The sequence below is a fragment of the Dicentrarchus labrax genome, unplaced genomic scaffold (assembly GCF_905237075.1).
Source record: "Dicentrarchus labrax unplaced genomic scaffold, dlabrax2021, whole genome shotgun sequence".
Lineage (NCBI taxonomy): Eukaryota > Metazoa > Chordata > Actinopteri > Moronidae > Dicentrarchus > Dicentrarchus labrax.
In genome coordinates this window covers 8003767-8019084 of record NW_026136711.1, presented here as the reverse complement: position 1 = coordinate 8019084, position 15318 = coordinate 8003767, and the positions used below count along the sequence as shown (strand labels likewise).

The 15318-nt window shown below is 43.0% G+C and overlaps 1 protein-coding gene across 14 annotated transcripts in view; it reads right to left on the bottom strand.

Moving 5' to 3' along the window:
- The window catches only part of iqsec1b (IQ motif and Sec7 domain ArfGEF 1b), a 204830-nt gene that overhangs the window by 27965 nt on the left and 161547 nt on the right, over positions 1-15318 (bottom strand). Inside the window, exon 1 of one of the 14 annotated variants that reach the window (XM_051414943.1) lies at positions 1325-1489. The exons of the other annotated variants lie outside the window; for them this stretch is intronic. Coding sequence (XP_051270903.1) covers positions 1325-1389 — 65 coding nt within the window. The 5' untranslated portion in view covers positions 1390-1489. Of the gene's footprint in view, positions 1-1324; positions 1490-15318 lie in introns of those variants that run through there. 14 annotated transcript variants of the gene reach the window in all.

Here is a 15318-nt window from a genome sequence, read left to right as displayed (position 1 = left end):
AACTGTATAACAGCAGCCAGCCAGCCCTACAAAACAATCTTGTGCCAGTATCATCCGGGATGGGATCTTTTGTCGTCATCTGAAAGGCTTTTTAAAACTCAAAAAAACTGAATATTTTATACACTTTATACTCATATATCTAATACTTCTACTTTTGCTGTAACAACTGCAGTCTCCCAGCCCAAGCCGGGATTACTTGAGAAGCTGCAGAGTTGTCGCTGTGACAGGTAAATTATCTTCGACAAGTAAAATTGGTTGAGTGCCCCTTTAAATTTCAGTCACCTCTCCTTGAGGCTGCCATCAGACTAAGGTGCCACATGTGGTTTATAAAGGTCTTATCCTGGTATCATCAAATTTTGATATGGATTACAGCCACATAAAACGGTGCGCACCTCGCCTTCCCTCTTGAGGTAAATTACAGTATTAAGTTATAAAACCCACAAAGTACAGCAGCACCCCACGACGGTGCAGAAACTGCTGGGTGACAGAGTTTGTACTGGAAGGTGATGGTTCCAGCCGAGGGGCCAGGTGATGTGAGGACAGCTCTAGTGTCAACACCCCCCCTGGAGACACCCTCAGTGTGCCGCCGCGTGGCTTCTTCAAGTGGAGCCTCTTCTCACTGTGTCACTTTGCGGTGATGAATTAATTACTGCGACCTGCCACTCTCTCACACACACACACACACACACACACACACACACACACACACACACACACACACACACACACACACACACACACACACACACACACACACACACACACACACACACACACACACACACACACACACACAACCTGCCTGTTCTGCTTCTCTTTGTTTTGCCGTGTATTCACACTGACTGTTTATCACAAGCGAGCAACTATCAGAATTAGTTTAAGTCCATTAAATCTGAGTTAGAGGGGCACTGGGTGAAGAAGAGTAAAATAGGACTCGGCTGCGTTCGCTTGCTTGGCACGAGGCAGGAAAATCAACAACTGGCTCATCAATAAAGCACAAACCTTTCCAGCATCACAAATCAACCTTATTTACACAAAGTGAATGGCATCAGCAGCTTGACTCTGGCACAAAACCCACCGCATTAAAGGCAATTCATCCAATAAAGAGTAGCAGCAATTTTGTTGGACTTTAATAAATGCTTTCTCAATTGATCTCAGTTGAGTCTGGCAGCAGTCCAGGAACAATGGAGCAACCATTAGGGAAATGTACAACTTGCATCACGAGACAATTTCTGAGCCAAATCAGAGAGTAAGTACATGTCAAGCAACTATTAAAAGTATCTACACACTGCACCAGCACGCACATGCTCAACGTTAGGCTTACCAGCTGTCTGATTCCAGCTCCAGTAAGGACTGAGTCCTGTCAGAGGCACACTGCAGACACCACATGTTGCTTCCTGAATCCCTACACCAGACCCATCACCACCCTGCTCTCTCTTACTCCATCCCTGGGCTAAATGTAGCTCACAGCTTCACTCTCAGACAGCTCTGGCCTTCCTTCAGAGCCTTACGAGGAGGGGCATTTCGCAGGAAGAGGGAGGGAATTCCTCCATAGGAAACTGGGTCGTGTGGCAGTGGGAGAACTGGTCCCCTGCAGATGAGGAGGGTCTTAAAAACAGGAAGGGGCAACGAGTAAGAAGTAAAAATGGAAGAGCGACTGACCAAGCTCTAGTGGTGAGAGCCAATAGCAAGAGAATCTGGGTGGCAAGGATGAAGCCTGGGGAAACCCCTGGATGTGCCATTTTATCTGCTGTGATTGTGGAGGTACGGCTGCATTAATGTGGTCTGTCCCCCAGACATCAACCTTCAGCCTCATATGGAAGACATATACAGTGTCTACTTTACAACTGCTGATCAAAGGCCTAAAAAGATTGCTTAAAATGATACTATCACAGTCTTCTAAGAGACAACGCCAAACAAGTAACAGCTGCTCGGCTATCCTCTAAACAAACAGCCCAGTTAATAGGGAATGTTTGACTCACAGCCCCTCCCATCTCTGTGCTGATGTTTAGGGTGATTTCCCCCACTCCTATTCCCCTGCCCAGGCCCAACAAGTGAGCAGTGCGGGACCTCTCCATTTCTGTATAATGACATCATTACCCAAACAACGGGCGTGTATCGAGGGGACCAAAGATGTTATCGAAGCAAGGCAACCATGCAGTGTAAAGCGCTGAGATAACACAGCTAATAGCTTTGGTTTGAGAACCGCCATGACTGGAAGCCCTTCAAAATGTCTTGTGATTCTGCATTGTAACCAACAGAGAAGCGTATACAGCTTACATGCCTCAAGAAAACAAATTCTTAATGGCTGTATATAATGTGGAAAATAATCCTGATTACAGTCTATAATAAGTAAGAGTGAAGAGGGAGTTGGTGCGGTATTCCTCTCTTATGGGCCATTATAGAACTTCATAAAAAGGAGCAAAATGTTTCCCATATGGTGAAGGTTCATGTAAAGTGCAGCAAAGAGACACACTGAAAATGTAGAGTTCTTTATAGCTAATTATAAAGGGAGTTAAGATGATCTCTCAGAGGACAAATGTGGACAAAAACTCCCTGACCCTCCTTTTCGGAAGTGCAACTCTGGACAATGCTACCCATGGAGCTCAGGGAGATCTCCACTAAAGCGCCAAAAATAACTGATTTCTGTGCGGCCCAAAGATGAAAAAAATTAAGTAAAAAGCCTGAACTGAGCCCTGAGGGATGCCCAAACCTGAAATTGCCCAATCAAATGTAAATTCAGGCTAAAGTAGACACTAATTTAAACATTGAGCCTAGCCCAGCACTATCTAAGCCAGTTGGTTCCCTTTAGCATTAATCAAGCTTATGGTAAAGCTGCACCAGTTAACACCCACTACATCTGTTTGAATACAGACAGGGAGAGTTTCAGACAGCTGCTTTTGATCAGACCTTGGGTTATTTTTGTCCCTCTCATCTCTATCTTGACAGTGAGCATCCAGACTGTACAGTAGTGAGGAGAGAAGATGGTGTATTTTTACCTCACATGTGAGTCGGATTCTGTGCCATATGCTAAAGGGGAGGCACTCATCAACGTACAGCGGCTGTGTGACACATTTGAAATGATTCATGGACTCTGTGTTGTCACTTTACACTGAAAAAATAAAAAAAATTTAAATTGAAAATATCTGCTTGCTGGCACAGTCAGGCGAGTAAACTGACAGCACACTTATGGCTGTGCATAAAGTACGGAGCTGGAGCCTGGAACAGCTAGTTAAATGTCTAAAAATAAACCTACTACCAACACCTCTGAAGCTCACTAATTCACACATTTTACATAGTTTAATCTGCACATGAATAGAAATGTAAAAATGTGCTTTTAGGGGGAATTCTATGCTATTTCTTGACAAGCAACAGTTTATTCATCCGCCCAGGTCTTCTGAGCAGTGGTCTCTGCTGGTTGCCTGCCACCAACGGTGACAACATGGCTCCAGGAAGTCACTCTGTGCATGGCTGGTTGTTCTCCAAGAGATAAAGATGTCAACCTTAGAGAGAGCAGCAGTTTCCAACCTTTACGACAGGGTACCCCCAAGCCCTGTCAGACAACTCAAGTCCCGTCACTGACACCAGCATTTAATTTAACCATTTATCCATTATACACATAAAGGCTCAGTGTGTGACTGTGAGGATCTATTGTTAGAAATGGAATATTATATTTATTGGTATGTTTTCATCAGTGTATATTCAGCTGAATATAAGAATCGTTGTTTTTTCCTTACCGTAGAATGAGTAATTTTTATCTGTTCCCTTCCATGGAGTCCACCATGTTGACCCTCCATGTTTCTACAGTAGCCCAGAATGGACAAACTAAACACTGGCTCTAGATAGAGACTTTAGCTTTTTTCGTGAGTTTTGTAGCCACATGAGTTTCTCCTACACACTTCAAAGCCTGTTCTCATTCCCAGGTCATCAAATACAGAAAAGGTGTTCAGTTAGTTGCAATCTGATATGCCACTAAATCCTACACACTGATCCTTCAACTATTTGTGTTTATCCGTCTCTGTTAGCAAACTGTTTGAACTTCTCTTCTTGCTTGCTAACCAGATATCGCTCACTCTCAACATGGGATGAAATCTAAATGTCTAAATCTGTTGAACTATTACAAGAATAGCTGCTGCAATGCTGTATCTAATGGGGATCCTAATGAACCCAACTAAACTAAAGTAAACTCAATCTTTCCATGTTCCCCTCAAGCAACTGCAAGTGAATCCTGGGTACAGGTACCCCCTGGTTGGGAATCACTAGTGTAGATTATTTTAAGAAAATGGGGGTCTTTGTTTGGTAAGGTAAGGTAAGGTAAGGTAAAGTAAGTTTGGTTTTCAAACATTGCACTTTGCATCAGGTTCCCAACATGACCTTTGAGGTGCGTGTGTGGAATGATAACACCCGAAGAAACCAGACTGAGCTGAACATGATGAGAATAACTAAAAATATAACTTGAATATGTATACTCTCAATACAACCTCAATTCAAGTGAAATTAAGATGCTGACCTGACAATTTTTTCTAAATATTACATTTATTTTATTACAGTCAGAGTGCTTGTGTCCATGTCACTGCACTGATTGTTATGTGAGTCCTTCTGTGTTTATTATCTCTCTATGCACTTAAAAAGCCACTGAGGAATTCATAAAACAGCTGGTCCTTCTAAAGTATGAATAATTCTGACCGAGTGAGTTTGCAGAGAGACAACTCCACACCGGACGGCTCTTTTAAGGGCTTGTGTTACAGACACACCTGTCACACTCTGTCTAGACTCCAAAGTGGAAACAGCAGGAACTGTCGCTCTTGTATTAATCCCTACATCAGTTGCAGCTCCTCGGCAGGCCGGACTGAACTGGTGTCACAGCTCCGGTCCAACTATAACCAGCCAAGACACCACCTCTCCCCCTCCCTCTACGATGTCCAAATCTCTCCACCTCCTCTTACATTTGGGGCGACAACCTGCCACTCCCACAGCGGTGATACATTTCACATACTGCATGAGACTGGTTCTCATCTCGCAGGGACGAAAATAGACTCACTGACAGACACTGCATTTTCTGCTCCGCTTGGTAAGTAAATTGACCAGTCTGTGTGAGCTGGAGACAAATGTGTCTGCACGTCCACCTCCACCAGATGCTGCGGCTGGAGCTGAAAACAACAGCAGCGCTGATTAGAAACACGAGGAGCTCACTGAGAGTCACCACACAGGGAGCTCTGACAAATATATATAATGGTTACATGTCACCAAATCACACAGCTGCGCTGCAGTGCTGAAAGTGTCATTCATCGAGCAAAAATGCAAAACATCCACCAGGTTTAACTTCACAAATGATGACCTGCTGCTTTTCTCTGTTTTATATAACTGTGACTGGGTTTAAGACTGCTGGTCGTACTTCTTTTCCCTGTTTTGTGACTATTTATGAAGCTAAGCCTGCTGCTGCTATTCAAACAGCATTTCAAAAGCCACACAACCACCTGCAGGCTGTCAGTCTATGTCCCCCTATAGGAGGAAGGTTAGTATCATCACTCCCCACTCCCTGCTGTGCTGAGCTTTGTGCTTTGCTGTGGAGAGTCAGAGCCTTGACGCCAAACATCATATACCCCACATATTCTACATCCACATAATGATCTATTCCACCTGAGCCAGCTGACTGAAAGAGATCCTGGTTGACTGACTATTGAGTTCCGTACAAAATGACAGGTGTAACGACCACTGGGGGCAGTTTTGAACAGCTACAGTGCTGCGCCACACACCGGTTACCTTTCTTCTGTCACATTTTGACAAAGTGTGGGTACATACATGTCCTGTAAACAAACGAAAATTCTGTAACTCACCAAAACTCATTGTGTGCATCCTTGAGGTCTAACAAACATGATACATGCCTTCATCCCTCATTAAACCTTTGCAAAAAACCTTTGTTGCAGTGGCCATGAGTTCGAATCCGACCTGTGGCCCTTTGCTACATGTGAACCCCCCTCTCTGTGTTTTAGTAGCCAGATTCTAACCATACATGGGATGCAGGATGCAAACCCCTCCTGGACTGGAAAAAAAAACATTGTCAGAGAACATGATTCAGGCAGCAATTAGGTTTCCAGGGTTGGTTTGTGAGTGTTTGTTGTAGCTTGAAAAATGAGATTATATTTGACCTGATTCTTTTTACAATCCACTTCACCTTAATTATGAGCTAGAACTAACTGTACACAAACAGGCACGCTATTTAAACAACAACAGCAGTCATAACTGCTGTTTTCCATTACCCTACATCAACTTGGAGCAAAGACTGTCGCATGTTTTCACAAGTGCGTGTAGGGAATACCAACAACATGTCAGCACATTTATAATTATCTACTGGGTAAGCATCATGTCCTGTTTACAGACACTGGGGAACAAGTTCATTTTGACATGAAAACAAAGATCTATGCAGCGACTGCCCTAACACTCTGGCCGGCCTCCAGCTGCATCACCCACACCCCAAACTGGCCCAGGCCCGGCCCAGCAGGCTGTCCGTTGTAAAGCTGTTTGGCTCCACTTCAGCCCTGTAATCCCTGAGCTCAGAACCCACCCACGTGTGGCCTTCAGAGGGAAGTGGTGGCCCTGCCCTCTCAGCCTCAAGCTTCTCCACCAGAGAGAGGGGGGGGGGGGAGGATTAACTCACCACTGGCTCCCATCATGCACATGCATGTTGCTCCTGGCCAGTGTAGAATATATAGATGACACAAATAAATTCACCCGCATGCAAGCTTCTATAGATTTGTGCACCCATTAAGTGCAAATCATACACACACACACACACACACACACACACACACACACACACACACACACACACACACAAAAATATGAAGCCAGCAAGCTGCAGAGTCAGGAGCTGGCACACAAAAACACTGTTGATGTTATGTTGATGGCCATATGGCATTGAATCTGTTCAGTGCACTGCTGTGGTAGCCCCTCTGACCAGAGTGCAGTTATTCCACTTATCTCTGTTAATCCTCCTGCTGTAACTCTTCCTCCATCCTGTTCCTGAGCTGCCTATAGGCTCTAGTGCCAAACCAACACCATTAAGCCACAGCCTTGTAGTGAGACCTAAATACTGAGCAACCTCAAGTAGAGGCTGAGGTGGGTTTAAAGGATAGTTATTACACTCTTAGGTCTTTATTTTCAAAGTTTTGTCCATCATTTCTATCAAGTGTGACACCATCGTAGTCACTTACAAGCAAGAGCCGAACTCTGTGAGACTTGGTGACTGCACTACAACAAAGTCTGGCGGGGCAAGAAACACAAGCAGTCAGAGGACCAGACAGTAAACACGCAGCAGCTTAGCCAGATTATCTGAATCACAAGGCAAAACTGAAAGTGAGCACACCTGTGCTGTCAGCACTAATCCCTTTTAACAGGAAAACTGTGCTCACAATTATGGTAAGTACAGTCAGTCAAAGTTCAACCAGAAGTTGGGGTGTAAACAACAGTGATCACCCTTGGATAAAGGGTTTCTGAAGAGTTCATCACAGTTACATTTAAGACTTTTAAGACCTTTTCAACAAATTCAAATTCAGAGAAGAGAGATGTGTGGGGTATACATCTGTGTGAGATGTGGCCTTGTGGCTACGTACTGTGTGGCCAGGCGGGACGTGAGGGACAGTGTAGCATGGACAATGACACATGTGTTTGCAGTGCTGGTAGTCAGAGGTAACCAGCATTGAGAAGCTACTGTCAGACTCTCTATTTCTCTGCTGGAGCTTTGATAGTCACTAGAAGCACATTCATGGCCCTCTGCTGTCAAAGTTCTGTTACAGTGATTAATATTCCTCTTTGTTAGCCCTGAATATTAAGTGAAGCTGTACTGTTTATAGCATGGGCTGTGTTTGCTGCCATACAAGAGAAATCAACTCTGCCACATCTGTGAAAGCTACGTTAGCTAGCCAGGCTAAATTATCTTACAAACAGAGGTCTCCAACCAAGATTCACAGTAGCGGTTCTGGCAAAGTAACAAAGCAAAAGCCACTTAACCCATCTGTTTTTAATGGTCTTAGCAATTAACTTCGTGTGTACAATGTTATTATTACAGATATGAATGGGGGCCAAAACCACTTTAAAAAAAGGCCTAAACTGTAATAAATAAACCAGATTTATCCTTTAAGTAATCCAGTCAGATTTAATCTCAGCTAAAGAAAATAAGGTATAGCTCTGCCTCTGACTCAGAAATCAATCAATGTCATCCCCAGGCATAAATCCTTAAATGGTGCTTGGTTTAACTTTCTCTTTTTGTGCCAAACGGCAGCCAGGGCTGAGCTTTTATCATCAGTTCCTATCTTCAGTGTTTGTTATTGTCAGGTCTGAACGCTGCACAGCTGCCCTGATGCTATCTGATGATTCAAGACAGGAAGCATTTTTCAGATGTCCTCCATAGATACAGTGCGTGACACTGCATCATCGGCCAGCTCAGGAAGTCCAACTAGCAGAGATTTTGTCCATAAAATACTCCCTAATGATAAGATTTTCGCCTACCACATTCAGTGACGCTAATATTCACAAACCCATCATGTGCAGTGGAGACGTGCCTTTGGCTCACAAAGGACACACAACAGATCCTGACATGTTCAGTTTACACTGAAAACAGATGAGAGCCTCGCAGTGACGTAGACCTGAGGCGCTGGTGTACGAGCTGCTGCTTCATTAGTATTCATAAACATTTTGCTATTCCGGGAAGAGCAGCCCGTCTGAGCGTGCTCAGACTGTGTCTGAGAATGGCTGGACACCGGCTATGTGTGAAGGAGAAGACAAAACACAAAAACACAGAGGAGGATGGAAAAGATTAGGCAAGTTAAATTTAGAGGACAGGTTTCTGCACTGGTGCGGAACACAGTTCATGACATGAAGACTAAAAATACCACTTCATCATCACTGTGGTAGAATTTTGGCTTCCTCTCTGGTTCTTTGCACAGTTCACTCATGCATGAAGCTTGCTTTTTAACAAAGTCAGGATTTTATTAACACTAAAGATGCAATCACACTTATTATTTATCTTTGAAGGAAACCAAAGTGGACAAATTGAGCTCATTTACGTACAGAGTTTACTGTCATCTCAACAGGTTACAGAGTTTGGGTGCATTGGCCAGTCTAAAACAAACCTATCGATTCTAGGCCCTGCATCTTTAGCTTAACACAATCCACTGTGTGCTTATCATCATTATTTGCCTTGTTTTGTACATCAGTCAAATGTAATGTCATGTGTTAAACCTAGCTATTGAGAAAATGAGGAAATAGCAAACTGTATAGAGGCCACACTCTTAGTCCTTTCCTGTCCTTTAACTGCACTGAACTTTCCAAGCATAAGAAGCTGCTGTACTGCATGTCAAATTTCAGTACAGTACTGTGTTTAAGTCCAGTTGTGACATACTTGTTCTTTACTCAAGTATTTCCATCTTATGTTACGTTATACTCCCACTCCACTACATTTCAGAGGTATATTGTACTTTTTAATTGCACTACATTTATATGATATAATGCATCACTTCTAGCTCAACTTTTAAGCCAACGTGGATGTTAATGCTGAGAATTATGGAAGGTTGAGCATTACCATTTGCAAAAAGACCAAATTCAACCTGCTACTGAAGACGTGTTATACAGTTGAAAGGTCCAGAACAAAGTCAGTGGACCTTGAGTTGAGGTTGTTTTATCAACTCCAAGGTCAAGAATTAACTGTCAAGCTCAAATTCAAGTTTTTTTCCAGTTTAAGTCTGAGTAACACAAACCAAATTTTCAGCTTACAAGTTTATAAATGTTTTAGTTTTTTGTGGTATTTTGTTTCTTATTAATGGGTCCAAGGTTGGGTGGCGTCTGAAGCAGTGGTTGACAGCTACACAAATTCCCCGACCTGACTCAGTACATTGGTTGAGTGTCTGTCTTTTGTGAAATTGTTTGTTTCCTGGCACCAGGTGCGTCTAACTATTTGGGCGAAATGGGATTTAATTCCAGGTGGGGTGGAGAACTTTTCATGCTGCCAAGTTTTCATTCCCCTTAATATTCCACACACTTCTGCAGAAACTGTGTCCCTCTGTTCCAACTTTTTTCTTCTACTTGTAGCTGTTACCGTCTGCACATTCACACCCTCTAGAGGGGAAATTAGATTTCAGTTTGCAAAACTCATTTAGTGAAACCATGGAATCTTCATACAAGTCGGTATTGAATTAAACATTTCACAAAGGTACTCCACTTTTTATGACGACAAAATGCCTACACAAACAACTTAAGTGTATGATGGACTGACCAGGGAACAAAGGGACAAAATGAAGAAAGACTAAATTTGCTGCGTAACCCTGCAAGCCCTCCCTACCTTCTCTTTCTTCCTCCCTCTCCCCTTTACATCCCTTCCCTGCCATCCATTGCTCATCACTGGCACCAAGTGGGCAGTGCTGCTGCCAAAGTGACTGATGGGCAGTACCCTCCACTGTCCTGTCTCTGAGCGGGACCATCAGGGCAAAATTATGCAGTCTGAGATCCTAGCTGAGTGGTCATGACAGGCTATGGATCCGCCTGCTGCCCCTGCTGCTTTCAAGGGCATTTTATCCAAGCGAGGGAAAGGAATGGGGAGCTCAGGAGGAGCAGCTGTACATCATCTGCTGCGAGGCACAGGACTAAAAACTAAAGGCGGTGGGGGGGTGGTCATCTATTATCTACCACAAGGGGAAGAGTCGAACCCATCTGGCTCAGGCCTAACAGGATATAGTCCCCGAAATGTCAGGGATAGGGTAAGAAAAGAAATGGAAATAAGACCAAAAGAAAATTAAATGTCATTCTGTGTTAGAACTTAAAGAAAACAGTTTTTCTATGGAGCACAGTGGCAGTAAGTCACTGAAATGAAGGACACCAGAGATGCTGGAGGTTTAAAAAACAAATCAACCTAGAGCGAAGATGACAGACATGAACGTACCTTCATTGTACAGCTGACTCCAGGCCTGTCTCAACCTAGCACAACCTGACTGCAGCTGTAAAGTTTTAATTCCAGAAAAGACGTGACAGCAGTACTCCGCTCCTTCACACTGATGGACTTCCAGAGGAACACGTATCTAGTTCTGGTTAGTGTGGCTAGTATAGGCACCACCCTGCCTGGCTCTCCTCTGCCAGCTCCTGCCCCCAGTCCCTTTTTCTGTGGTGCAGAAAACACACTGAGGCTATTGAAGGACAGGCAGCACCTCTGTCTACTTGCTGGCTCTGGGTGCTGTTGATGTTGGCATCTGCAATAAAGGCTGCCTTTCTCTTTCCTGCATGTCCCCTGCCCTCCTGCTGGAGTTTTCACCTCTGCCAAGGAGAGCTGTGAGGCTGGAATGGAAGAAAGGTTGTGTGACGGCGTTGTGCCGGCTGTGTGTGCCTGCCTGTCAGGGGAAGGGAGTGGCAGCCTGGTGTGACACACTTGATTACACTGGCTGATTGGGGATTATTTTTGGCTTCCAATAGCACCCTCCTAAAACTGAAACTCTCTGCTGTGTTTTCTGCTGTAATTATCTCTTCCAGTCAGTTTGACTGTCATTCATCTGACACATATACTATCTATTTCCTCAGAAAATGCTATCAAATAACCAGTCTAAAAACAAAACACAAAACACGTAGAGAGTTCCCTTTTCTTCCTGTCAACGGACACCCTATGGGTGAGCTTAGAGAAATAGGGAAGTAGTTCAGTATGGGACACTCCCACTGAGTTGTAGTTAAATAGTGAAGGAGTAAATATAGCTGTGTTCATGAGACAATGAGCAATGGGCAAATGAGAGACATAAACTGTCTGAGAGGCTGAATGGGATTTTCCATTTTTAAATCTAATTACAAATACTTTAAAGCATCTATAACCATTAGAGTGAGCCACAAAAGTACTTCATGGTTCTTCCATCTTGAATGCCCTAAAAGTACTGAGGCCAAGAAAGACAACACGTTTTAACTCTGCTGTACTAGCATGATTGCTTACATCCCTCAAATCTCATCAAAATATTTTGATTCTTTTTTCTATTATTTACATGTTTTCATATTATCTAATCAATGACCAAATTTGATGACTTTAGACTCAACTTGACAAAATTACAAAAGACTTGCAACTCAACTTGCACTTGGACCAGTCACTCGTGACTTCACTTGTACTTGAGCCTTTTGACGTGAAAATACTTCATACCTTCCCCCGACCCAAAGGTTAAATGTAAAAAACTAATTTAAAAAAATGACACTAAATATAGTTTCTTTTGAGTTTCGACTCAAAGTTTAGGCCTTGGAACTTGGTCCCACATCAGCTAGCTAGAAAGAAAGCGAGAAAGTTGCACGTCTAGCAGCTAAAGAGCAAATGTAAATAGGCAAATGTTTGCTAACACGATAGCCATAGGAATGTTGTAAGGTATCTGTATTTCAAATGTGGCTCGTTCACCTGCCCTCCAAGTGGTCAAGAATGAACCTTGGAGAGGAAAAACCCTCACTCGGACTGTACAGCATCTTTCCACCTTCTGCCCTGAGGGATTATCAGCAAACAGTTTAGAAGCCATTACACAGCCTACAGACAAAACTAATGCTGTAGCCTGATCATATGACTCCCTCTATTGAGTATAATCCCTAATGCTTTGAAAAGAGTTCTATACCATATGTTAAAGTCAATCTGCATAATTTATTTCACTTAAATTTGCTGATGCAGGCTCAGAAATGGTAGCCATTAATTGTGCTTGTTGACATCAAATAGTTGCTAAGCCAGCAAACGCCGCATTTGCATTTCCAATCCATGTTGTCAAACGTATTCTGTCTTGTAGGTCCATGCAGCATTTGTAATTAGACTAATTGTGAGTCCCATCTGGCAGAGCTGTCGATATTTGTCTTTATGAGCAACACAACCAGGTCAAAAGTATACCTCCTGCATACCAACTTACACTGCCAGCTAGGGTAACTGAGACAGATGCAGCCTTAGTTCTTCTAAAGACATTCAAGGCAGCACATGCTGAATAGGAAGATTTAAGAGGAATCTAGGCTTTGCCAAGCAGGGGCCAAACGGGGGCCAAACAGAGGCCACTAAAAATGCTTACTTTGTCTTAATATATCCTTAGCACTTGGGTTTTGTGATGAAGAGACCTCTAGTTGACTCTTCCTGCCCCTAGAGATCCATTTGCTTCCCCTTAAACACTTCCTCTTCAGATGTGACCTCTGCTAACCCTTTGAACCAGTACTTCCCGTATAACTCCAGACATAGGAGCCTTCCTGCTCCACAGTCCACTCTGTGTAGACAACTTGAGTCAGCTTGTTGCACTCCTGTCAATGGATTTTCTCGCTGTGTATAGAGATGCCTCCGTTAAACCTCCAAAACATGACAAATCATACCAAGCGGGGTGGTGTTCAAACATGCAAGTCACACTGGTGTAAAACAAACTAAACGTTACCATGGCAGAATAGAAAATGTTCTCATGTCACAGGATGTGGAAGGTGTGCTTGCTGCTTTTCCAGTAAATGGAAACTAAATACTTCTGCTTAATTTTATTAAATGGATGACAGAGTATGCACAGTATGTGCCTCATCTTTAAATTCAGGTGTTAACCTGGTTCATCCGTGTGTCAGTGGTAAGTAACCCAGAAGGACCTCTACAGCACAGTTGGGTGGATCAGTTTCATTTAAAAAATAAGACTAAAATCTCAGCATCTCTCCATTCCAGTGAACTATGATTTGGACACTCAGCAGAAGTTATTCCCCCTGGCTAAAAAATTCGAGGCTGGTAATTGTTTTTAAGGTTTAGAACATGAACAGTACAATATATCAAAAAGAACAGGAAGGACATTACTGTGCTCCATCCCAGTCATTATTTTCAAGGAACGACTTCCATTTTAAGCATTTGTCAAGAGTTTTTTAGCGAGGTGAGCCCCCTATATCCCCAACAACTATCTGTCAACCTGATTTCGGCAGTTTGAGGTGGAAACAGTGGACTGGAAAGCACTGGTGACTACCGTCCCTCTGGCTGTTTTTTTCCAAGAAGCCAGTTGGTTTCTCAGCCAGACTCCAGCAGCAGGAATTCTCCCAAGTCAATAATGTTTTCCTTCAGAAGAGTTACAGGAGTTTCTATGTCCTGAGGGGATAATTGTGAATGTGATCTCTGAATACATGCGAACCCAGCAGCTTGACCGGGCATGCTGTGTTCACGTAATTGCCAGGTAGGGCCACTCCTCCCTTCCCTGAGGTTACACCTGAGAACACCACAGTGCTGAAACTGAACTCGCCTTTAAATTTGTCATGCACACTTTAGTGGAATTCAAAAAAGTATTATTTTAAATTGTAGCAAAATTTCAAATTGAAGTCAATGTTGGTGTTCATCCTGGGGCACGTCCTGGTTGTGACAAGCTTTGGTGTTGATAGTCTGACTGTGGGGCTCTCTCAGACAAAATCCAGACAAATTTGTCATGACTTCAAGAAGGAGTGCAATTGTTGATGAAAATTGCAGCAATCAGGCGTTAAGGGTTCTAAAGTACCTTAACTGCCTCTGTGAGTGTCGCAGCTCCAATGGCTGACCACATTCGTTAGCAGGACAACTCAAAGGGCCAGAGTAGGGCTTCACAATATGGTGGGGGGGAAAAAAAATATGGTGCTTATTTTGAAAGATATTACGATATGATTCATGATTAGTGGGAATGATCATTTTTTCATTGCAATTTTCATTTTCTGGGGTCAACATGTTTTCTTACATCTGTAGAACAAGATTTGTAGCACTACAGTACTGCATTATAATGCTTTTTTCTCACACATATTACCTTTATCAAACAATTGCAGCTTGATTTGGATATTACACCATATTGTGATTTCAATTAATTGTGCAGCCCCAGGGCTAACTACAACACAAACTTCCTTTTAGAACACACTGGCATCCACCTCTACCTTTCACCTCACAGTTTGAAAACCTTTGCATTTCTGTGGTCTGCTGCTGTCAGTACAGTAAATTACTTTTAAACATTTCAATTTTAACCTGCAATTTGTTGTAACTTCAGTTATTTTCCAAAAATCCATTTAAATAAGACCTCTGTTTTTGCAGATATTGTTGTTCAAGTGGCATAGGTGCCAGCTGGGTGGAGATTACACAGTAAAAATATTTCTCATTTCAAGCTTATTTTGTGTTCTTCTGTACCAACCTGGTCCGGCCCACTGTAGTAAACCCACCAATCTGGAGCGTAATATAAAACATACTCCAGGAATTATTTGCCAATCTGACCCCAGTCTGCTGCAGGAGTCAAATCAAACTCTCATCCGTTTGAGAAATGACAGGAATGAGTCCAGAAAGAATCAGTTCTTTGCTTATCATAAAACCCAAACAGCTTC